Source organism: Tenebrio molitor, chromosome 1 (assembly GCF_963966145.1).
Source record: "Tenebrio molitor chromosome 1, icTenMoli1.1, whole genome shotgun sequence".
In the NCBI taxonomy this organism is placed as follows: Eukaryota; Metazoa; Arthropoda; class Insecta; order Coleoptera; family Tenebrionidae; genus Tenebrio; species Tenebrio molitor.
Window position 1 is genome coordinate 41,388,012 of NC_091046.1, and position 25,559 is coordinate 41,413,570.

A 25,559-nucleotide genomic window follows, 5' to 3' on the forward strand; every position below is an offset into this window, starting at 1 on the left:
CTGAAGTTTGCTTTACCGCTATTTAAATTTGCCTCGGTGGAACAATTAAAATTATAATGTTGGAAAATTGTTACCAGTAGCATAACTCGCATGCTGTAGTTAAATTTATGGACTGGTTGTGTCTCCGTGGTGGAAGTTTTGCACTTAAACGGCCAATTACGCCTTCCGCAGAGACACGCATAATCCCCCTATTACACTAATACCAATAACGCGATACCATTTGATCTAAAATGTCGCGTTTTTTCGCGGTTGGGAGATTCGAGGGCCCGAGGAAGGTGCCAGATCATCTGATTACGAGCAATAAAGTTTTGACGAGTCTGGAGTGAAAAAAAATGTTTAAAATTTATTTATACTTGATGGTGGAGTTTTTGTGGAAAATTGGCCGTGTTACGATTTTATGGCGCAATAGCGATTAGAATGTGCATATTTTAACATGATTTTGTAATCACAAATTACAATTGATGCAATAAAATTCGAAGCGGGCCAATAAAGAACTGTTATCTTGTTCGAATTTCGGATTAGACGGGATTATCGGTACTAATTCTTGGACATTACGAATTCTGGACATTTCAAGGCGAGGTTTATTGAAATCTAGGTGTCGGAATATTTTTCTGATTGCCACATGCGTTTTATTGAAAAGTTTGCCAACAAAAATATTCAAAGTGCAATAAAAAATATCCAGTTAAGAGTTATGTAACAGTAAAATCACCAAACTGATTTAGCTAATTAGCTGATTCTTGATCAGAAATACAGAGCCGAATTTGAAGGTGTCAGGGCCCAGGACAGTGCAGAAAGTGAAGGCCCTTTTACCGTACGCGAAACGAGCATTTCGCGTACCTAAATCAGGCCGCGAAATCCAATTTCGCAGCTGTTGCTTTTAACGACGGCCCCGACACTTTTATTGTTTTATTTATGTCATTTCCCTAGCGACATGCAAGCCGAATTTATACAGGGTGTATCTGAAATACGTGTGTTAATTTTAACCAGTGGAAGAACTCGCGAATTAATGAAACTTTTCTCTATAACATTTTTACGAAAAAGCATTACAAACTGATTTAAAATTTGGAATAAATTAGCCATGAAAGTGTAGACCCGCTTATGGAAAAAAGTAAATAAATAAAATTCTCATGATTACGAAAAAATACAGACTACAGTTAATTACACAAAACGACTCGGTTGGTAAAAATTAGGGATCAAAAAATTGTGGAAATCTTTTGCGAATTTTGCAAAATGTTATGGAGAAAAGTGTCATAAATTGGCGAGTTCTTCCACTGGTTAAAATTAACACACGTATTTCAGATACACCCTGTATGTATTTATTGACAGTGAAGTAAATTTGCTTGTTTGTTTTAGAATAATTACAAATTTTCGGTTGCACAAAAAATGTTGTGTACACCATCCTTTAATACCCTCGAGATTGTCCTGCCTCGGCGACAATTTTGCTCTCGGTACGTTAAAGAATGATTTCGCGGCCTTGATATACAAATAACTATTATGGTAAGAATGATTACTACATTTTTAGGGAAATTTAGATAGATTGGCAATGCTTACACCGTTAAAAGGCCTTTGATGTTTTATTAATAGCCGAAATTAAAAAAAGCTACAAACTCCTTTTGTTCTTCTTTAAAATCGTTGCACTATTATTACGTGTTAAACGATTAATTATTTAATAAAAAGAATACGTCTGTAACAGTGCATATCGAAAAGCTCATTGTTGTCAGCTTTGCAAAACTCGATTCAGTCGATTATTAAGCGAGTGAAAAGCTTCAAACAACACTTTCGTGGGCATAAGAACACACCTGAATAGCAATAAGCCGCGCTCTTGGTGATGTCTTCATGATGAATAGAGAAATAAATTACCTGACAGTTGCATTTTTATGAGATTACAACGCCTATAAATTGTGATGGGAAATATGTATCTAACTGTTAACAGTTTTTTAATTTTATTGTGTTATTACCACACATCGGTACCGTTCAAAGTACCATTATGCAAAATCAGATAGGACTATATCGCATTATGCCGGTGTATTAATCGACCTTTTTCTTCGACGTAATAGCTCCTCACGGAGACGCGAATATCCGTCTTTGTACGCCACAAATTCGAAACATTTTTTCTCGTCGTCTTCACATGCTCCAAATAATAACCATGTAAGAAGTATTTTTACTAAAGAGAGAAAGTTGACGGATGTCTGGTGTTTATCTGAGTTATGCCCAAGTGTCACAACATGCCGCGATGAGATAACGCGCGGTATTTCCTTGTTATTTTTTGGCGTTGTTATTTTTACTATTACGATTTTTGTTTCACCTTGAACCGGAGCTTAAGACTTACGGAGCACTAAAAAATGATTTAAATAAATTAATTGCTGCGTGAATCAGCGAAAATTAATGTGCAAAAACGTAATCATCCATATTGAATTAAGATTTAACACGTGCATAAGGTGTGTGTCTGTCAAAAAACCATTTATTTAATCTGGGAATTATTCGAGCTTTTTGCCAACGGGAACGTCTCGCTTCGTTAACCAATCACAGTGTCAAAACAATTACCGCTTTTTGCCGACGAAAAAATAACAATGGAGCGGAAATTTCGGCCGAAGCGCGGGCTAAAGGAATTCGACAAAATTAAATAATTACTTGTGAACGGCCAAGGATTAATTAGAGCTTGAGTGGGACTCGGTGGTCCTCTAAATAAACTACGGCTGATAAATCTTCAGGAATAAATAAACGCGAACAATAAATCCCATTTTACTTCGGCCCTACTTTCCCTTATGCCTTTAACAGCCCTACATATTTCTCACTAGGAACTTCGTTTATATTTGAACACAAACATACGAGCTTTTTTCATCGCAGGCAAAATTTGAATTATTTATGTAGAATTCATTTCTTCTGGTTTTCAAATTTGTACGTTAGTTCATCGTCTAAATATTTCTCGCTGTTGAACTGTTTAACACGAAGAGAATAATTAATGAAAGAAATTCCTGCTGCTACTGAATGTTGATTTACGGTTGTTTCTTAATTTTTTGCCGGAGAGGGACCATTTGCGCTATCCAAAAATCTGCAAAATTCAGGCGCAAAACTCGTTTTCGAATCATTCACTCCGATACAAATTTCCTCTAAAAATGCAAACCCATTTTTCTTATTTTTTCCTTAATTTACTGTTAATGAATTTAATTTGTATTCGAAAGAAGTAATTAATTAAAAATAGAAGAAATAAATCTCCAACCAAACTGTACAATGGTCTGTTTCTCTCGAACTAAATTTTTTTTGTCTTTTAAAAATTTTGAGTTTCTTTTGGCGATACCGTGAAAATTTTTATACCGTATGTTTCAAAAAATAAAAAACGTCTCGAATATGTGACATATTATATATAAATAACCACAGAATAAGACTCACAGAACCTTATGAATTATAGTGCTACGCTATTACAAATAGTGGCTCATTCATATAAGAACCGTTCTTAAACCAAAGCCACTTTTGATCTTTATCATGACTATCGCAATTTACGGTTTTCAAATCTATTGTTTTCACAGCCGCTCATGATCATTATTTTTTTGAAATATGTGATAGTACCCGAACCCTTTCCTATAATTTCTATTTATATTGATTATTTTCTCATGCTTTTATATCTCTTTTTCTTCTATTCCTCAAATTTCCTTCAAGTTTTCTCTTTCGTCTGGTTAAGATAATAAATTCATTTTATTGTTCCTGTAATACTTTCAGCTTTGCCTTCATTTAAAGAAACTAAAAAACGAGGTTAAAAGTAATTACTAAAAGTTCATTTCTGTAATTTTTAATACCTGAACCTGTTTAAAAAGAAAGATTCTTTTTTTAATGCAGAAAATCAGAATTATTTACTATTCGTATGTATTTTTCTTTTCTCGTCATTCTATAGATCATTCCTTATAGAATCAGCAAGATGGATCTTTTTGCTGATTTTTTACTGGAATCTCTAGTATAAAATATCTTATTAAACATTACAATTTTTCGTTCTATTGGTTTTTGCTTGATTCTTCATCTCTTCTGTTTTCATTGCTGGTACCTTCTCTTTTTTTATAACTTATTCCAGCTATACCTTGATTTCTTTAAACGTAATTTGGAATACAAATGTTTATAGCCATTTATTGTACGAGTACAAGTGTCTTGTTTGCTGTTAAGACACGAGTGTAATACCTATAGTTTTATCCAACACCTCCTTCTGTAACCGTTCTTATTCTTTTTGATGCTCAATAAACTGTTAAATTCTCTCTAAACTCATTAATTATAAAAAGAGTTTCATTATGGGTTCATAAGTCCACTAGTGTTTTATAGACCTCATAATATTTCAAAATCGGCATTATTATCACTTCATAATAAACATGTGTTGGATAATAGTATATTATTTGACGGGCTAATAATGCTTATCATAATCCACGAAGGTGAAAGTTAAAAAACGAGCCGGAGGCGAGTTTTTTAATCACCAGAGTGGATTATAGACATTATTCGCGAGTTAAATACAACGTTTTATCTACGACCTACGACTTTTTTTCATAAAACACTTAGCTTACAAAATTTTTAAGATCTGTGACATATGATAAATCACAAGTGACTTATAATAAGTCACGGGTGTAATTTATGACTAGCATAATGTATCTATAGTTACGTAAATAATAAACTTATAAGATCTGTGACTTATTATAAATCATAAGTGACTTATAATAAGTCACAGGTGTAATTTATGACTAGTATAATGTATCTATAGTTACGTAAATAATAAACGTGTTATTTAATGGTCGTAGATAAAAACATGTTTTCCACATTTCCAATAAATTCCTCCCCTGTTCAATGTCAAAATAAAACTATATTGAAAATATATTGCCTAAATTTGCTACAATTTATTGCCAAAATTTTCATATTGTTTTCTCTTCTGTTCATTTTTTCTTTCGTTCTCATTTGACGTCTTATTTGTTCAATTAACAAAATTATTGATTTATTTTATATAACATATTATTCTTATTAGTACACACATATTAGTACATATTCTACTATCCTGTAAACAATTTAAATACATATAATATTTTCGTTTTAATTAGAGCGACTCCTTTTTATATTTTCCTTCCATTCTCTCCACAACTTACTTCAAATTTATCTTGGTCAAAAATAAATTCCATGAAGTTGCTATACAGTTTACAACAATTTTTTTTTTATAATTTTTCCTTCTGATTTTGTTTTTTATTTTTCATTCGGTCTCTTCTTTATTTATTTGACATATTTGGTGTTTTTTTTTACTCCCTATGGATTACTCAATTTTTTTATTTCTTATAGACAGAATTTTCAAAGAATAGTTATTTACATTAGAGTACGATAGGGGTATTTTACAGCGCGAAAACTAGGTTTCAGGTACGAGGCGAAGCCGAGTCGGTAATTCGCAGCTACCTTAACCTAAATTGAAAGACAAAGGCATGTTTTACAGTTAGGGAACCCGAAAAAACATTCATTTCTTATTAAAATAATGTGAACACGTTTTTAACCCTTTTTATTATTTCTGTAATATATTCGTTAACAATCTGCATTGACATTTAAAAAAATAATAAAATCTTGATCAACTTGTAGCCAATACGATTTGTCATCTTTATTCCTCATTGCCCCCCTCCCGTCCTTTTGTCTCTGGCCGATCACAATGGCTAGATCCATCTCTTCCCCTCCCATCGACTTTGTTTAAGCTCTGGTCATAAAGCTCTCGCATATTGTAATTTTCCATGCCGTTCAGCTAGTCACTAATTCACAATTTCCCCGTTTCGTTTCGGCAAACCCCTTCTTTCAAGTTGTTATTTGCTCCGCCACGCTCATTATTCCTTCACTCGCACACTTACCTCATTGTCTCCAGGTGCAAATCGGACAATTCATCTTCAACCACGACGCACTGTCAAACAAAGCTCTATTTGCCGATGCGTATTAAAATCTAATCGGTGGAGTCCAGCCGTTTCTGCTGCAACCGCCATCATTAAGTCCGCGCCGCGTTCTTTTGCAATAAGTCATAAGCGCCATCAAACATCGGCGAAATAAATGATAATAATTATTGTCAGTCAATAATGTGTGTCCATCCTTCACGGTAACATATTACGGGGTATGGTTAAGGGAAATTCCATACCTCGACTGTCACTTATTCTCTCTCGGTGAATTAATCTTCTTTCTATATGGGAACCGGAGACGGGAAGGCATCATTAACATGTGATTCTTACAAGAATATACTATGGTTATCCTTGTTGTCCTGCTGAACACCGCTTCTGGTACATAGTTAGCGGCAGTCAGAACGTCTCGCGGACATCAACAATATATTGTAACTGTAGCGGGAAACACGAGACCCGACACACCTTCATAAATCCTTTTGCGAGGAAATTTCCAATTTTCCACCTCTCGAGTTGCTGCGCTCCAACCCACCTCTTCATTATTACGAGTAAAATTGTTTTTCGATGCGATACGGATCTGGTGTTTTCGTGGCGGATCTAATGACCGTACACATTTTCCACCCGATGAAAATGTTCTTCAGTACCACGCGGAGCCATTCATCTTGATAATATTCATAGAAGTTTGCTAGCTGAATGCCACTTTATGAATTTCAATTAATATATGTAAATACGGGGTGAACACGGTACTTGTTCGACTCTTAAAAGCGAACTTGCGATGATTATTCATCGACTCATTTGCATACAGTAGTACGTTAACATTTGCTCAATTCGAAGGAGAACTTTAACAAGTTTCTAAGCTCTCACCGACTTTTTTCGCTCTCATTTACATTTTGTCGAGACGAATGAACCAGGTTCGAGAGCTTGACGCGCTTTTTCTGTACAGGTTGAGTAGTGTAGTACCCGCGAGCTTTCCGGTACTGTGTAAATATGTAATTTTGTAAATTGTATTGGTGCACTGTGTATATAGACTGCACAATGGTGTGTATATTTCAGATCTGGCCATGTATCCGCCACCGCCGAGTTATACTCGTCTGTATCAGTATCAGTGCTACCCTAGCCCACCAGGGTACTACTCCACACGGTACCTTCCAGGTCTGTAACATATGCATGGTCGTTGTTTGGCATGTCAATAGTGTTGTGTAGTAGTGCACGAGTAGATGTAGATCATAGGAGGTTTTAGCACCTGTCGTACCTATCTGTCCTAAACAAACACTTTCGTTTTCACACTAACCAGCGACCAAATAGAGCGAGAGTACCGGGTGTACTCCGGTAATTAGCCGCCATTTAAACAAAAACGCGTGTAATTTATAATATGTGGCATTTTTGCCGTTCCAGGGTACTATTTGCATAGTAATTAAGGCCGTAATGAGATTCAGAAGAATGAGTCCTGTCGGCGAGGCGGTTATTAAAATATGACGTCGGTGAATAATTAGGCATTAAGACGTCGTTTTTTGCGTTGCGAATTTGAATATCGGCACAGAGAGATGGTTTTAGGCTTAGAGAGATAGGGCCCGGTTCTGAGTGAAAAATCCTGTCAGATTAGCACGGTCCGGAGGTCAATTAGTGAGTCCACGTGGGAAGGTATTATCCAGTTGGTAGTCATCTGACACGCGGAAAAAATGCTAAAGTACGATATTTGCCGGCAGTAGGTTAATTCCAGTTCTACATATCCGGCGGTGTGTGAAAACTGCGGAACCTGCTCCATTGTTCAAGCATCTAGCCCCAGGGCTCACCTACACTAGACCTAATTTACATTTCCACCGGTTTCCATTCTGCTGTGTAAACAATAATAAACACTGCGAATCTATCAATGTCGTCTTTCGAAATAAGTTGTCAACCGTAAATTACGCGCGGTGCACGGGTGGTAGTTGGCGCGATAATTAAAACGGAATTTATGGACGCGATGGCGGTGATAACTGTGGCATAGCATAAAAGGTGGATTTTTATTCGGACGATTCTCACAGGTTACGCACGTCGGGGGCCATTGTGTGCACTTCACTTTCTTCGCTGTGCGGGTAAAAGCGGTAATCATTTTTAAATTGTACGAATAGGTTGCGATACACCGTGGGAAATATGAATTATGTATGGTGTGTTTAGTAGTTTAGTAATACATCGTACACGCTGGGCTAATTGTTAGATGGTTTTCTCACTATTCTCACAATAATGGAGCGTAGGAACGCGCCGACTGGCAAGGGGTAATTATGGTTTTTCGCGCGTTTCTTCGATTGACGGGGAAATTGTTTGCTGTAAATGGCAGCGAAAGTTGAACGAGACAAAAGGAGCCGGCGTCGGTTAATTCGTACAAGCAATATAAAGTTTGGAATCGTGGAAGTATTTTCTTTGCCCTTGAGCTTTTCGAAAAAAACAAGGACAGGTTCATTTTGTTTTTGTGGAACACTTTCCGTCTCCGCTCGATGGCGCCATTGCCGCCACTCCACATTTTTTGACACATTTACATTCAATGAAAGAATGATATTAATTTCATGCCCCGTGTTAGAATATATCGTGCCTTCATTTAAATTTATCCTCAAAGTAGGCGTTGAAGAGTCGGATTACGTATCACGGATCAGCTTAAATCTTACGCTTTTACACGAGTGATGCGTTCAGAATCGACTCTTCAACGCCAACTTTGAGGATAAATTTAAATGAACGCACGATACTGAAATCCACGGCTGTCGACCAATCACATTCCTCGTATTTTCATTCTACAACGGCAGATCGCCAATCGGATGCGTTTGTAAACAATAAGTCGCGCGTCGCATAGCAACCGCTAAACAAGGCACAATTTTAATTGTCGAATATTAAAAATCAAATTAAATTCAATTTTCAAAGATTGTTTTTTCTTGGTATTGTCGTGGAGAAAATATAGTCTTCATCTCGCGTATAATGCCTATTATTCACTCAGATGATTCCACCACTCGCATACGGCTCGTGTTGGAATTTTCATCCTCCTGAATAATAGCCATCATTATACGCTCATTGAAGAATGTACTGTTTGTGAAAACTTCTGCTGAAAATTGAAATTTCACATCTGCCTTCTTTTCACTTTTAAAAATCTACAGGATCATTATAAATTATTGTCTCATCGCAGTAGGCGTTGATGACGTACTTGAATGTGCCCGCAAGCTTTATAACATGAGTGAGACTAGCATCGCCGATAGGTAGCGCTGCTGGCGGTAGTGTAAATTTGTCTACTAGTTTGTCTAATTTTGCGAAGCTAACGGCAGATCCCAAATTTGTGTGGGTTTTCAACGCCAACTGCGATGGGACAATCATTTACATATAATGACCCTGTATATCTCGGGAATTAGTCCAGGAGTCCAAAAGTCATGCTTGGTGCAAGGATAGAAATCAAAACTGAATAGTCTATTTAAATCTGCAAAGAAATGGGGATTGCCATTTAATTAAAGTGGTAATGACGTTATTGCGGGGAAATAGAAAGAAGCACAAGATTACAATTATCAGAGAAATAATTTTTTTGTTCGAGTTCCTTTCGAAAATCTCAACGAAAAAAAAACTTCTATTATTTTAAATTTTTGGTACCCACTTGGAAACAAATTGAAATTTAAGATATTAGATATTAAAAACTAAGCAAAAGAAAAACAATTATGCCACCACATTTGTCATCCAAGTGCACGCCACTGAACCAAATACTTTCGTCTGGCAAAGTCGAGAGGAGCAGTGACGTCAAAATTGGTAGACTGCACATCACAGCCGCTCGCCGTCACTCAAATGTTTTGCTGTAATAAGACATTCTTTGAAATTCTTTACTCAAATGTATTTGCATTTACGTGTTACTTGTTTTGGTACACATCATACACACAGACATGTTTTGTGCTTCTGTGCTGTTTTTATTTTGTTTCGTTGCACCATTTATGAATATTTGTTGAAATATGAGTTGTCAAGGATTTTTAAATATCAGCTGTTCGTAGAGCAAGTTTTTCTAAGAAAGATGTTTTTGTTTCCAAGAACATCTCCAAAAAATAATGTTTTGCCCTCATTTATTTATATTTGAGTTACTAAACTGTCATTAACTTATCTTTGTTGGATCTTCGTTTTACGTATCTTAAACTTCATGGGAAAAATCTTTAATTAAAATGTTCCTTCAATTATCACATCAATTGCAAATATAAACTTCACCATAATTGGCTGAAGTCACTCTCATGGAATTTATATTTTAAATGTGTATGTTAGATCATTTTAAATTAAATGTGAGAATTACATTGATATTAAATTATAATGACAAGATTATCACTAATAAGAGTAATAATGTTGCTGTAATAAACAAGGAGCTTATACTAATGAGAAATCGATAACTAGGCTAGTTTCCACGATATAACTTTGCGGAGGAATCATATCCTGCAAATGATCCTCTCGATAATCTTCATGAACATTATAATAATATATCGAGTGTTCATTTAAATTTATCCTTAAAGTTGGCGTTGAAGAGTCGATTGTGAGTGAATGAATACACCACTCGTCAGTGAAATTAAAAAAAAACACCGAATTAATGAAATGTACGATATAAAGCCAACTACATAAGTACATATTTTCATGCGGTATCTAATCGATGAAATTGGTTAATAAACTCGAAGCAAAATTTTCACGTAGTAATGACAGTCACGGAAGACCTTCATTAGATGCTACCAACTGTAAAAAATTACGACTCCAGACTTCTTACGAGTTTCTTTGAATAAACTGCCGCCGATACCGAAGAATTCCTTGAACTCTTTACTACCCAACTAAGAAGTTTTCTTTGTAAGTATAAAAAAAAAATCCTTCCAGAGAAATAACCACTTGTCATATCTTTTAAATCATAAACAGCAATGATTAGAATATTAATACACTCTGTCCACTCATAGATTGCTTGACATAAATGTTACTAAAAATGTTCACTCTACGCTACAACAAATAGATCCGGCGCGAAATTAAAAAAAAATAGAAAGAGCAGGTTTACACGTGATGTTTCATTATTATTCTGCATGTTTGCACTTAGGAAAGATGAAAGAAAACTTCAGTATGGTAGGAGTAATATACAGCGTGATCAACAATGACTGAGTCTGTTGGCAATGAAACAATTGAAAATACTGGTGATTTTTGTCTAGTAATTGGCACTGAGCACGCACTGACCGTTTTTTTGAACTTGAGATGACATTAAAAACATTCTTGGTTATGCAGGTTATGTTTATACTATTACAAAAATGAACCTTCGTTGGTAAATTTTAAATTTGCCAAATTTCATTGTTACCAACAGACTCAGTCATTCTTGATCACTCCGTATTAGGTTTTATTAATACAGGGTAGTTCACGAGTGATAATGTCCCCGACGGAATTGAAAATGCAACCCACAATACATTTTAGAATTTCCGAAAAAATCTGGCTACTGGAAATTAAAATGTCCAGCTTTTTTTGGAAATGGCTAAACACAAACAAGAGATTATTTAATATTTAATGCATGAACAAAAATTACCTCTGTATCATTTTCGATGTTTGTAATGTCACTTAAAGTGTTCATTATGCTAGATTTTTGAGACGCACTCACTTCACAAATTCAAAAAAATCAACAAAAAATCGCAACGGAACAGATCAAAACAGCAACACGATCAAAACTAATAACTTTTAAAACCAAAGAAATGCAAAACAAAGCTCTAAAGATGAAAAATCGGAAATCTAAATGCTTGACAACACTGACAATTTCAATGTCATAATTTACTTTTCGCTTGGATTTCATAACAACCAATAAGAATCAGTGGCGCGAATGTTTCAAGATATTACCAACACAATCTAAGATACTTTGTTAATATTTTATTATTTTAATGTTATGGTTTGGGGATTTTCTTATCTAAGGATATTTAAAAAAATGCATTCTATCAGTGGACGTAGTTTACCAAGTTATTAAAAAAATTGTGACGGTTTTTCTTATGTTGACAATGCAAATGTTGGTCAGTCTGCCAATACCGTGCTGGACAATAAGCATATGCGTACGCGCTCAGAATTCATTGAATTAATAGGAAAAAGAAAATTTTATATATTTTAGCAAACACATAAAAATAAATGAATATGGACAATATTTAAAACGATGTCCACTTTGCCACAAATAAATTTTTATAAATGTTTATTTAAAAGAAATCAATTGACAATTATTAATGTCAAAGTGCCCTTTGTGGATACCAGTGTCTTGATTTAAACCTCAACTTTTCTAAAGCAATACTTCACAAGTATTACCAACCTATTTTATATTCACCTGAAGTTCTTTGACTGTAAAATAAAACGAATCTTAACAAATTAAATTTAATACTGTTTATCTGGCACATAATTAGTAATAAATTGTTAATATTCCATAATGAGTGGAACATTAAGAGTGACGCCAGTAAACATCGAACACGAGGAATTCGAAGAATTAAGTAAGTGAGGTTATGTTCATGTCATCAATAACTTTATTTTTCCGCAAAAATTCTTAGGCCAGTTTCACTTTTAGATTCGTGTTCACCGCATAAAACGACGTGTTTTTGCAAGTTATCGTTACGTGTTGAGTTCTTTTCTTGGTGTACTTGATTTTTATTAAAACTTCAATTTTCAATGCTTCACATAATTTTGAATAATTTAAACAGCAGGACTGAGATAAAAAAAATGCTTTTTGAATTGATTTTTAATAATTCGTCATCTATCCATCCATTCGATTGTGTTTTTAAGTGATGTTGAATTTTTAAAAACTTGTCTGGGCGCTTGTCCTCTTTAAAAATGCATGTCAGCCCTTCAACATCTGCTATTCCTAATCGTTTGATCAATAACAGGGCATGGTCGGCCGAAATCACAAGCATTTTACAACGGCAAAGCGCAATTACAGCGATTTACAACGTTTTGTGCCTTGGCCAATTTTTAGGCAGTATTTAACAATCAGTTGTGACAGTCATTTGACGCGAAAGGAAATAACAGGACTGCAGCTCTGTTTAAAGCAACTAATAAAATTATATACGTCTCATCGGAGCTTATTTATTGGTGTGGAGCTGTCACCGTGATTAATTCGTATGCCTGTGACTTCATCAACAATCAACGCGAAATTGATAACTCCATCGAGAGCAATTATCGGCGGCGATAATTGCGTAATGTGCAGTTACCGACAACTGTGTCATCATTCTTTCGAATCCGCAATCAAATCGAATTTACAGTACTTAATGACGGGGATCGGGAAAAATTCAGCCGAGATGGATCGATTTACTGTAAAACTGTGGACTTGATGCTTCCCGTAATGATCCCATTCATCTTGGAAAAATTTCAATTCCTCTTTCGCGGTGTAGCTAATTCTTGAAATATTACCTCGGCTGCAACAAAGAAGGAAATTGAAATTTATGTGTGCGGCTGAGGAACGCCGACCTTATCGCCCAACAGTTTAAGTTTTTGTTGTCCGACGATATCCCAAACAATCACACGATTCCCGGAATTTGTGTAATATCTGGAAAATGTGTTGGGAGAGCCCAAAGGCGGTGAGGTGTAATTGTACGGTCACAGTTTATTTTCTGCAAATAAATTTATGTGCTGTTAAGATAAGGAATAACGTTCCGTTCGCTTGGGTTCTTGCGTGTTGTCAGTTCGATCGAAATTGGAACATTTGCAATAAATAACAATGGTGGTTATCAACCAGCGGTCATTTACTAAAAGTGACGTATCTGGGTTGCAACGAAAATTTCTGCAAACTGCATCGACAGAATTAAACGGACTGCGAAACAAATCCTATTGTTTTGTTCCTAGACAGTTGGTATTCGGTTGCGATAACTGTCGCTATTAGTTCGCTACAAATTTTTTAAATATGTAAATGCATTTGACAAAGCACCCAAACGCTTCATTTTCTCTTTGAAAGTGAAGTACCTTCTGCAAGTACTGTGTTAGAAGTGATGCAAAGTATTTCAGTTTGAGAGGGTTCTACTTTCTGCTGAAGAAAATAGAGTCTCTGTTCGAAGAATGACAGAAGATGATGACCAAGTGACCTGTAGAGATATGGGAGGTACCATGGACATTAGAATGATTACCGACAACATTATACAAATCACTTGGGCGTGAAGAAAATTAGTTATTGCTGGGTGCCTCAGGATTTAAAAGATGATCAAAGCGGAAGATACCTCCAAAGAAATTTTAGAAAAATATCAAAAAGATCCTTCTGAAGCAGTCTACAACATCATGACAACTAATATGAGCCCAAAAGACAATCGGCATTAAGAGTGTTTTACACAATATCGATCCATTCGAAATTAAACGATCTAGAAGTGGAGGAAAAAGATGCAAGTACAGTTAATACAAAATGATACTAATCAACATACCTTCCACAGTAGTTTACAGCGTCCTGATAACGACGTTAAGGAAGTAGAGTAAGATGATTCTGTATCAAGTCCTTCATCTCTCTTGAAAGATTTGTTGCGATAAATGAAACTGTTAACTATTTAGATCCAGAGATAAACACTCAAGAGTTCACCACTTCATCAATAATTTCATTTCTTCATTTTGAGATAATATTTTAATTGAATGTGAACTACGTGAACAGTCTCATAGGGAAGTGTTGTGCTAAACTTGTTTTCAAAATATCGGAACACGCCTATTCACTAGATTTAACACCTAGTAGGTATGATTTCCCTTTATTGTCAAAAAAGAGCAACTTACTGGTGATGATGATGAAGGTCTATGACGACAGAATGTTTTTCAAAGAGTACCTTCAGCACCGTTATATCAAATGTATCGCGCGTTCAAATGAAATCCTGGGCTGAGTAGGCTTTGGAAAAATTAAACCGTTTAAAACAGTGTAAAGTTTGAATTTCCCGCCGTTTGACACGAATGACATTTGTTTATGTTTAATCGAGACTTAATTGAACATGTTTGTTTTGAGTAAAGGGGCCTTTAGACATTTGCTTCGAGAATAGGAATCGTTAAGTTATTCTATTTTTAATGTAAAACATTACAAAAAAAGAAAAAAATTTTGGCTCTAAATTTTAGGTTAGTTGTCAACATCCTCCAATTAATCTACGCTTTAGAAAAGCACAACAATTGACGGTTTCCAACGCCTTCCCAGCCCAGGATTTCATTTGAACGCGCGATATGATTAGGTTGAAAATCGAGATTCTTTTCATTTTCAAAATTTCTTTATTCTGGTTCAGGTACAGAAACGTTTGATACATCGGGTGTTCATTTAAATGTATCCTCAAAGTAGGCCTTGAAGAGTCAGTTGTGAACGCACCACAGATTGCAAATGACGCATCAGCTGTTTAAATCTATAATCTAACCTCACTTTTTGCGTTGTTTGTGTTTTTGCTTTTCAGACTGACGAGTGGTGCGTTCACAATCTACTCTTCAACGCCAACTTAGAGGATAAATTTAAATGAACACCCGATATAATTCAAAATATGACGCCCAAATCTGAAAATCATAACAAATTAGGCATGTCTAAATGCTTCAAATGAAGAACGGTTCATTCCGTCTCCTAATTATCACTGAAAATTATATTCTTCAAGGATAATTAAAAGATAATTATTTTATAATGTGCATATCCGGGCTTTTCGAAACATAACTAATCTACCAATAAATTTTGAAATTAATTTACTGTTATAATAATTACGGAATATGTAATTGCTTGCATATGAAGTCCACAAGATGAAGTGCTCTATAATTACAAATAATTATTTTTTTTTTTACAATAAATTTAAACGTTTTGACATATAGTTCGGCTGGGAACCGTTCAACTTCAATTTTTATTTTCCCATACATTTTTACGGTTCATTAAATCAAACGATTTTTATAGACAGGAAGTTACGTGACTTCGAGATTTGACACAGAGTAAATATTTTTTATGTGAGAGATGGAACCACTTCTTTTCAAAGTTAGCTCTTAACAAGCACACAACAGTTTTTCTTTTTTAATATTTGCAACACCATGCACTTTTTACCCAAAAACATCCCTTTTGATGTAACAGTTTGTGAAACAACATGCAACAATATTTTTCCAAGTTTACTTCCTTTTTGACAAACAACTCGAAACGAAGAGCTGAATGTGTTCTGCATTTTGCTTGACCACGATATGACCCAGTAGCGATACATCTGTGCCGAACATTATGGGGTGTAGTGAGCTCGCGTCGCTAATTTTTGTTTCGTCGATTTTAATCCAAACAGTTAGCGGCCGCGTGACTTTATGGACTTACGTCTGATATTCTTCTTATTGTGCAACCTCAAACATCGCAGCATAATTTTATTAACTTTAATTGTTATTTTAATTTCTTTGTAATCTAACGTGCCTACAATTACTTGCTTGGTTTCTTCTAATTCCTTAATTTGTTAGGTCGTATGATGTGTAGATAGTATCTGAATCATATTTCACTGTAACGAAATAAATATAAACTTTCTACCTTTCTTTATACGCTAGTGTCACATTAAGAACGTCGTCAAAGCTAGATGGGAACCACTGATAACGAAAAGAATGCAAGAATAAAAAATGCACTCGAATAATTATTACTAGTTCATTGCTCCTTTCACTTTTGTCGTACACTACCTACACCTTGATTCTTTAAAGACAGTTCTCATTGAAAGTGAGGAGCTGCGAACAACGATGTGAACATTCCTCATTAGAAAACGGAAAAGTAAAAATTTCACAAAGAGTTTTTCAACGCAACTCCTTTCTACAGTACGCACTGACCCCACAAATATTGTTTCATCTTTAGGTTTTCAGAAACAAATCCCTTTCCTCGATGTTGAGTACAGTAGTGAGCGAGTGGTGCTAAATCAGTACTGTACGGTGGATGGTGGATGCGTCTGTGTAATCAATGGAGCAAATGTTTCACCAGAACATACAACAGCTTTGTCTTGAATTTATTTAAGTGAAGTAAACATTTCTTCAGTACCAAATTCTGACGACACTATTAGGTTACCTATTAAGTAACATTTTGCGAGTATCTACTGCCTGCTAGAATCTCGCTTTAGCGCTGCTTAAATCAAGTAGAATTTTTGTATTGTCTAACTTGGCAATAGACAGCATCGACAAGATCCCTCCTCGCCTCCTATTCCAACGTTTCGGATGGCTAATTTCGCAAGTGTGACCCTCTGAACCCGCGTATTTCTCAAAGCCTGCATAATCCTGTTAGCCACAGTGTTCGCAGTTGACTAAGTAATCAAGAGACAATGGTCAAACCGAATCGTCGCGCCAGGAAAACCGTCTAGTTGTTATGAAGAGTCGACATCGGCCAAATCCAGCCCCGGTTCACGAGTTCATTCCGCCGCGAGTCACAATAACCACCGACAAAAACGTTACATGCAAAAGCTGCGTCATTTACGACAAAAATCAACGTCAATACCGTCCAACTACCGACCAGTGGGGTCGACGTTTGCTTTTCAACAGTTCCAAACAGGCTGAGCTGCCACGATAATTGACAACCTGTTCGGCTCGTATCGATGTTTTCAACAAGCACAAGGTCCACCATTTGAGACAACACAAAACGATGATTTTTATTCGTGAAAAGCCAGCATAAACACCACGCATAAAAATGAATAATAGCAATTGGAACGTCATCGTTCGGATTTATTGTTATCGCAACGAATAAAAAATAGCCACGGATTGTTGAAATCCAAGCGAGCGCTCCTGGAATATTCACTAATAGATACAATGGAGAAAGAAGCCGCTCGCTCGTGCTTCGTTCGTAATATATGAGCAACCAGTTCGAATAAATAATCTTCCGCAGAGGTCTTTGACAAATTTTGGAACCAGAGACAACAAAGGAAAATGGCACAGTTGGACTGAAAGCACGAGATGCGTCTAGAGGCGCCAGAAACTAAGAAGTGAATTGACAAACAATAAAAGTCGTAAATAATCACTTCAAGAGGATTCTTAAATTTATCTGATAATATTTTACAGACAAATGTTTGTGCAGTGATCTTTGCTAGTCACTACCATCGTACCTGTACTTGCATTGGTTATTTAAAAAGTCTATACTCAAGAACGGTGGTCCCAAAACAGACCCTTGCGACACCCGTTTTAGAATATATTTGTCTGTTAACTCTTCGTAAGCTGAAGAGAATGTGGTCAAAGAAGCGGAGCGACGTGTCGGTAATTAACGCCAGTGTCGCCAACCGTACAGTACGTTACCCAATTACCGCACTACCGTTGCAAGGGTACCAACACGAAGCCCCTTAAAGTGCCATAAAAAGCTGTAGCGCAGTTAAATGTGATGTGAGGATCGTTTTGTTTCCATTGCTGTAATAATCTTTTAAAATTATTGGCCCCAGAATTGAATCCTTCGGCCGACAGGATCACAATCCTTGACGTCCAATTAGCGCGTGGGGCGATGAGGTCTGTGAAGCACCTGAAACGCTCTCTCCACCTCGAGGATTATAGAAATTGACGGCAATTTAAGTAACTGTAGCTGTATCAACAACAATGTTAGTGGCGATATTTCCTTACATTAGTGTTGACAGAACATTCAATCAAAGTAAATTACCATTTATTGACTTGTTAATAATAATGACCGGATATAATCTGCCATTCTGTAAACGAGCCTTGTGTAGCCGCTCGGAGAATGTGTTTTGAGATGTGTTCAGGTTCGTTCTGTTCCACTTTCTGTCGTCGTCGCACACGTCCACCATTTTTGCCTTTCAGAAATTGAATTAATCCGAGACGTTAAGTACTGTTAACTCATTACAAGCGAAGCAAAGTGCAAACGAGGAATCCAATCGAAGCAATTTAAAATTCATTAAGGCGATTCTATGCCCATACACGGCTGAATTTATTAATTAAACAATTAGTACCTCAAGTGTAATAAATTACCGAGTTTAATTCGGCCGATAATGATACTGCTCCCGACGCGATAATTTATCATTTGATTGTCCGTCCACCGAATTGTTTTTACAACCGCTCTCGATAGCGGTAATTGGCAGTTGCGCTTCTTCAACTATTATCCGTTACGACCGGGAAAGCTCCACATGATACGCTAATTTGTTTAAGCATCGCTTTAAATAACGAAGAAGCCTGAGACGCTCCGAATTTGTTTCACATGTGATTTTACCTTTTTCAGGGGGCGTCTTCCTGCGGCCCGACGACGGCAACGTGTACACGACCCTCGAGCCCACCCTGAGCAGCAACCCCAACGTGTACTTCCAAAGGGGGAGCGGTGTGCACCCCGGGATGATGTACTGAACAATTTACTCTATATAACTAAGTTAAGGACCTATTTATTGCTTTTTGCGCGTCAGATGTGAAGCTCCCAGTGTCAAAGCTGCAAAAAGTGATCTCTGTAACACTTTTGAATTTTGTCATTGTACAAATCGGTCTTGTTCGATAGTTCCGTAGTGATTATGTAGCCATTTTACTTATTATGCAATAGCCATTTTTTGTAAAATAACAACGAATGACTGATCAATTACCATATTTTAATCTCATGTATTATCTTGTAAGTATAGTGAGTAAGTGTACAAATATTTTATTGTGAGATAAATAGATTGTAGTAGAGCGTGTCTCATTTGGGCGCCCCCGGCAGGTATGCAATCAGCTATACGAGGAATATGAGAAACTGAACCGAAACGAATTACTCCGTCATTATCCACCACGTACAAGACAATAATGATAAATCGGAAGGTCTCAAAGGCCACTCCGCTCGTCTCGCTCCTTCCTGGAATCTCATTGTTATTTGGCCATTTTTCCTCGAATTCTTATGTAAGGTTGAGAATGTCGTCCCAAATCGTGACCTCAGGTGTATTGTTTAATCGCTCCCCGTGACGTTGACGTATTTTATGTCTTTCATCTCGTGTCATAAACAAGAGGGCGATTCGTCATTCCGGATAATACTGTGTCATCGTTTATTGTTTTTCTTTACAAGACACAAGACGATTTTTATTCGTGGTCGCATTATGCACCGACGTTGATGGCTTGCCCGCCGCAACTTCCTACATTGCCGGATTAAATAACAATTCACGACCGGACTCGTGTTGTGACGGATTTTCTCGCTGTGACAAATACCGGTTGCTCTTCTGTGTCGACGATCACTTTTATTGATCAGCCTACGCCAACATCTGTTATTTATTTCGGACAGTGCCATTAATAAAACGCTCGTCCGCCGGTTTCTTGCTGCCCCGCTAATTGGGCACGTACACTTGACATTTTACAAGCAGTTTTTTCAGCGATTCTTAATCTTGCCAATTGACCGTGCTATTAACTCGAAATTACTTAACGAGCCGACGATTATCTTCCTCACAAAGAAGAACAGCTTCCAAAGCAAAGTTTTTTGTAATTGGGCGTCATAATCAGCTTAACGTGACACGCCCAGTTTGATTACGCTCTCCGCGCATAATTATTCCAAAAGCTCACCAACGCTGAGAGCTTTCGTCACGAATAAATTACCCAAAAGGAATCTCGGCATCAATTAGAGAAAATCGGCCAGCTGGAACATATTTCATCGCCGAAAGTATTTCATCAAGAAAAATCAATCATGCAAAAAAAAAGAGGATCCTTGCTGTATTTTATTGGATTAAATTTCATTTGATGTCCCGAGCTGTATTTTGGGTTGCCTACTCCATACCACCATTGTCGCCCAATAAAATCGCCATTTTTATTTTCCCTTCTGACAATAACCATCGAACGATCCCCGAAATAATGCAAAAACTGCCTGACCCTTTTCTCTTCGACAAACTATCGGGCAATTGGCACAAGGTTTAAGAGGTCGTTACAGTCGGAGCGATCAAGGGGGCCCACATCCGGAGTGAAATACGTCCACTTGGCCCCTCCACCTGTCGGACAATTTCAATTGGAAAAACATTTCCCAATCTCAATTTCGTTCGTGCCACGCTTTAACAAACTGAAATGACTGCAAGGCAGCTCATAAATTTTAGATTAGTTATACCTGTTTCGTTTGTTTGACTTTTTTATAACACACGATATATTCGTGTCGAGTTCGTTGCCAACTATATCCGAATCGTTTCGTCATTAGGGTGGTGAGCACGAAACGATACCGACAAGAAATAAGGGTGATTAAAAAAGGATTATGACAGACGTTGCAAACGAGTTTTTCCATCGGATGTTGACGCATGCAAGTGTGCACGTCAGCGCCTCTGGTGAGCGATCGGAGGAATAATCACAACACAACTCTTATCAAAAATATGTAAGTATATTAATACTTCTAGAAAACACTCTAGCCTTTATAAAGCAACAAGTTTATATGATCTGACGACTAAAATATATTAAAAATAAATGGTGGGAATAAAACTTTCGATAAATCGTAAATAGAGAGCGACGCGACTGTTAAGTACTCAGCGCATGTGTTTGGGGGAAGGAAAATACTTCTGCTTCTTTTTAGTCAGATTTCTGCTCGCGCTGATTGGAGTGAAAAGTCCTCTCGTGGCGATGGGACGCAACAGCGAATCCGTACTCGGGGTCTGTTGAAGCCTGGACGGTTGGTAAATCGTTTCAATGTTGACGAAAGACGACCAATAATCAGAGGGAAGAGTGATGAGATGCTCCATCACCTGAAAAATCCAACACATCTCACACGACGTTCTCGCTTGTTACAAAACCAATTACGTTATTGTGTTGGACCATCTCTTCCATCAAGTGATTGGGGTTGGGGTCGTCTGACGAGTACCCCACGATAGTCGGTCCAAATATCTTGGCGAGATTGCTGACGTTCATTTTGCACTCTTTGGCCTCGGACACTCTGCAAATAAAAACGTACAGATGCGTCGACGGGCCACGCTATTACTACCTCTGCAGGTGGAGAATCATGTAAGCCAGAGTATCTCTGTTGGGCTGCGGAAGCTCCGAGACCACTTGAAATAGAGCCGGTTGGACGTCGATCGGGTCTTTAGCTTCGACAGCGTGTACGAATTTTTTCCGTAAGTGGTAGGTGACGATGGGTTCGTGGAGACTCCTGAGGAAGTCTTTGACGGTTCCGCAGATGACGTGGACGTCGATCTGGTTCAGGCACGGGGAACCTTTGCCTTTGAGAAATCTTTCTTTCAGCGACTTAACATCGCGTTCGGCTCCCGGAACCCGGTACAGCCCCACTTCGCTGAAACCTCGCAATTCGATCTCGTTGATGCAGTGAATGAGTAGGGCTGGCACCATCGGTGGAATTGTCGGGGTGTAGTCACTGATGATGCCCTTTAAAAGATGAAACGTAGCAGATAAAGCAAATACAGATTTATAGTGTATCCTGTGCGGTTTCCCCGGAGGTCACCCATCCAATCAGCGACTTCTCCGGACATTGCTTAATCTCACCGATTATTGTTATTATAACTGTCATCGCTGTTCTTTGTATAAATTTTGCCGCTTGGAATGAAAAAAACATGTCAGATCATTTTTCCAACTTACCAAATTATTCCTTTGGTTTGGAGTGTGCATAACAGGAATGCAAGGCAAGGGAAGGTTATCCTTGCACTCCAGATGACAAATCGCCTTGCACTCTTTACATTTGGCGGCAGTTTTGCCAAAGCGAATGCGCTTCTCGCACGGCCCGCACGTCTCAGGCATCACAAGAGTCTTCTGTTGGAAACAATGTTCCCTCATTTGCAATTTTCGCTCGGGTTTGCGGGGGCTGTCGCGCGCCCACGACTCGAAAACTAAATTGGCAGGGGCGACGCTCGGATACGATTCAGGCTACATCGGAAAAAAATTATCAAGTCTTAAATCTAAATGTTGGACAATTTACGTTGGTCAAAGTGGATTCGGGGGGTCCCGGCGTTTTGGGGACCGACTCGATGATGGACGTTGCTGTGATTGGACCGTCCTTGCACATGGTTAAAGTCGTGGTCGCTCTGACAGTGTCGCTTGGGCCAATCTAGAAGGGGGAAAATTAAAAAGACATAAAATATGGAATATTGTAAAAAAGCGTTTTGACAAATTTTTACCTCAACCGCTTTAGCACCAGAAGAGCGTCTCTTCTTGGCGGCTGGTTCAGGAACACCTCCTGTACTCGGCCTGTGCTTCTTCCAAGCTTTACCAGCTTGCATAACGGAACCATCCAGATCATCCTCAGACCGAGAATAACTAAAATCTGAGAGAATGGAACCTGCACAATATAAAGAAAAATATAGAGAACATTTTCCACTTTAAACATTTTGTTTTTACCAGTTGAATTAATTTCTTTGATAGCGCTGAGCTGGTAGTGGCCATTGTTACCAGGCATATCCCAGTCACTTTCCACATTGTTGTTGTGCAGAAATGCCAACTTATGTCGCATATCATCTGACAGCTTGTTACAACTGCCCTTATCCTTAAAGAGGAGCTCCCGAACAAGATGGATTTGGCCAGCCTATGTGATAAAAATACAAAAAATAAAACATAAACAGAAATAGAAATAAACAACTTACTAAATCATCCCTCTCTCTTCTAGCATTCCTCGTGCACTGCTTCTCAATATCTAGAAGCTTCCTTGCTTTCATCAACTTGTGCTCCATGTCAGTGTTTTCTTGCGTTTTAGCATCAAGTGCACCTTGCAGGCGGCGACACTCATCGAGAGCTTGGAAATATTCGACGTAGAGAAGCTTCACCTGCTCGACGAAATCGAGAAATGCCGATTCGGTCTGCAACTTGCTGGACCTGAAGGGGCGGTAGAAGCGCATCAAGTCGTCGAATTCTGCAACGAGGGAGATTTCCCCGTTCGAGGATTGAGTGTACGCCGACCCCGCATTGTCTGAGTTGCTCGAAACCACGCTTTCGTCGCTGTCCGAGGTCATTTTCTCGCCGTTGTAGAAATCCCGGTCCAGTTCAGGCCTAGGGGTTCGAAACGGCAACGGGGTTTTAAACGGAGTGTCACACATTTTGATTGGGTGATTGCACTCGACGGTATTACACACGTAACTGAAATCAATAATTACAACGCATTTTTGTTACTATTACACCTTTTCTGGCTTGAAAACACTCACAAAAACTTATTTACAACGGAGGTAATCTCGGTGTTCCATGAAACTACAGTTGAATTTTTGCAAGTTTTAAAACGACCAATCGGGAGGCGAGCGTAACTGTCATGTCTCAACCGACAAACAACGCGCAGTATCCATAATGCTCGCTGTCCATAAAGAGAAGAGGCAATGCGCAGTAATTTATTGTTACAGTTGCTATATTTTTTATCTGTTGAACAACTTTACCAAAAAGTGAATTCTAAAAGCGGGTGTAACCACAAAATTAATAATAGAATTATAATTATGAAAATTATCGGGCAAGGTCAGATGTGCTGACGTATGGCGCCCCCACGGCAATAGTGACAATTGGAAATATAAATGGCGGGAAACAAACGATTTTAAAACAAATATTTGTTTTTAAATAATAATGACATGCGTTGTTATTTAGTCTTAACATTTGGTAAAACTTGGCAATTGTTATCTTTGTTTATATCGTTGCGTCACTGCTGAGCTTCTAAATCAGACAATTGCATTATATTAATTATTAATTTCATAAAACTATACCAAGTGTCTCGCCAGAGTAAGGAAAACAAGATAAAATTGTTTGCTTTTCATTTTCTCTGAAATGTTATAAAACAGAATCCATCCATTTGGTAAAAAGTAGCGTTGGCAGAGTCAACGTCTAGTTTTTTCTGTTGTAACTGGTGGTTGGCAGCTATGATCTTTGTTCACAGGGACATTCAATAAATTTTTATATGTTTGTTGGTTACTGCAATTACAATTAAGTACGTGCTCTAATTAGGTAGGTATTATTGTGTTTCATCTGCAATATTCTTCCGTTTTAATCTTCACACGATCTCATCTGTCGTTTCCACTATTTGACATTTTGACAGATTTGTCACAAAAACCAACTTACACCACACAATTTTGCCCAATTTACACTAAGGAGTAAATTTTATAAGAATGGAAAAAACTGAAACTCTTTTGTATACCTACATGTTTCGAGGAATGAAATACGATGGTTATCGGTTGTTTTGTTTACTTCAGAAAAAAGAGTCTTAAAATAATTTCGCATTAAAAATACTACTAGAAAAATTTAAATAAGTATCTCGTGAATCATTCAAATGACACACTCGGTGTGATGAATGTATTGAATTAAACTTACAATGACATTGGTAATTTAAATAATTCAATATGTTTATAAAGGTCACATTGGTGATTGTACTAGGAGAAGGAATATCTGTCAACTCTGGAAGAGCGAATGATGTCTATCAAATAACTATCTATTTTATTTTAGAGACTCGACTAGAAAGGTCATAAAGATTTTTGATTTATTACGAGTTGTTATAGGTTTTAGATGTATTTATTTATAACAGGAAATAAAATACAGAGATGCGAAACTGGTTAAGTCGTTATTGTTTATTGACAACGTCCTAAAAGCAATGAATAAATCAATTTAATGTCCAGTCGATAGAGAATGTAATGAAAAAGTTCTATCCTTCGGTTAAATTTTTACAATAACAGAAGAAAAAATAAATAAATAAAAAACTTACAGTAACAAATGAATAAAGAAATATTGACCAACTTGCACTCTAGTTTTCGATTTCTTCTTTTAAATGAGAAAATTTTGTAAACAATTCGTCCTATTTTCTGCCCCTTCAAATTAATTATGATTATGTTGTAGTTACAACATGATACATCTTGGTTCAATTAGAACACTTTCTCTTTGTCTCCTTTGTAAAAGTCGAAAAACCGCTTTATA

The 25,559-nt window shown here is 37.2% G+C and overlaps 2 protein-coding genes across 2 annotated transcripts in view; one reads left to right on the forward strand and one right to left on the reverse strand.

The window, feature by feature from the left end:
• The window catches only part of LOC138131136 (metabotropic glutamate receptor 3), a 31,216-nt gene extending 11,803 nt beyond the window's left edge, over positions 1-19,413 (forward strand). Inside the window, exons 2-3 of the mRNA XM_069047960.1 lie at positions 6,936-7,034; positions 18,982-19,413. Of these exons, the coding sequence (XP_068904061.1) occupies positions 6,936-7,034; positions 18,982-19,103 (221 nt within the window). The 3' untranslated portion in view covers positions 19,104-19,413. The remainder of the gene's footprint in view (positions 1-6,935; positions 7,035-18,981) is intronic.
• A 1,634-nt stretch (positions 19,414-21,047) lies between these two features.
• Positions 21,048-23,975, reverse strand: tum (tumbleweed). Its single transcript, XM_069047933.1, has 9 exons — positions 23,822-23,975; positions 23,267-23,756; positions 23,025-23,208; positions 22,805-22,965; positions 22,606-22,734; positions 22,269-22,553; positions 21,661-22,058; positions 21,480-21,612; positions 21,048-21,424 (listed from the first exon to the last, which is right to left on the reverse strand). The coding sequence occupies exons 2-9, from the start codon at positions 23,714-23,716 to the stop codon at positions 21,209-21,211; spliced, it is 1,956 nt and encodes a 651-aa protein (XP_068904034.1). The 5' UTR covers positions 23,717-23,756; positions 23,822-23,975; the 3' UTR covers positions 21,048-21,208.
• Between the last annotated feature and the right edge of the window lie 1,584 nt (positions 23,976-25,559).

Coding starts and splice junctions, on each gene's coding strand:
- tum (XM_069047933.1), bottom strand. CDS start 23,716: ATGTGTGACACTCCGTTTAAAACCCCGTTGCCGTTTCGAACCCCTAGG. Junction 21,613..21,660: donor ATGATTCTCCACCTGCAGAG/GTAGTAATAGCG, acceptor TTTTATTTGCAG/AGTGTCCGAGGCCAAAGAGT. Junction 21,425..21,479: donor AGATGGTCCAACACAATAAC/GTAATTGGTTTT, acceptor TGGATTTTTCAG/GTGATGGAGCATCTCATCAC.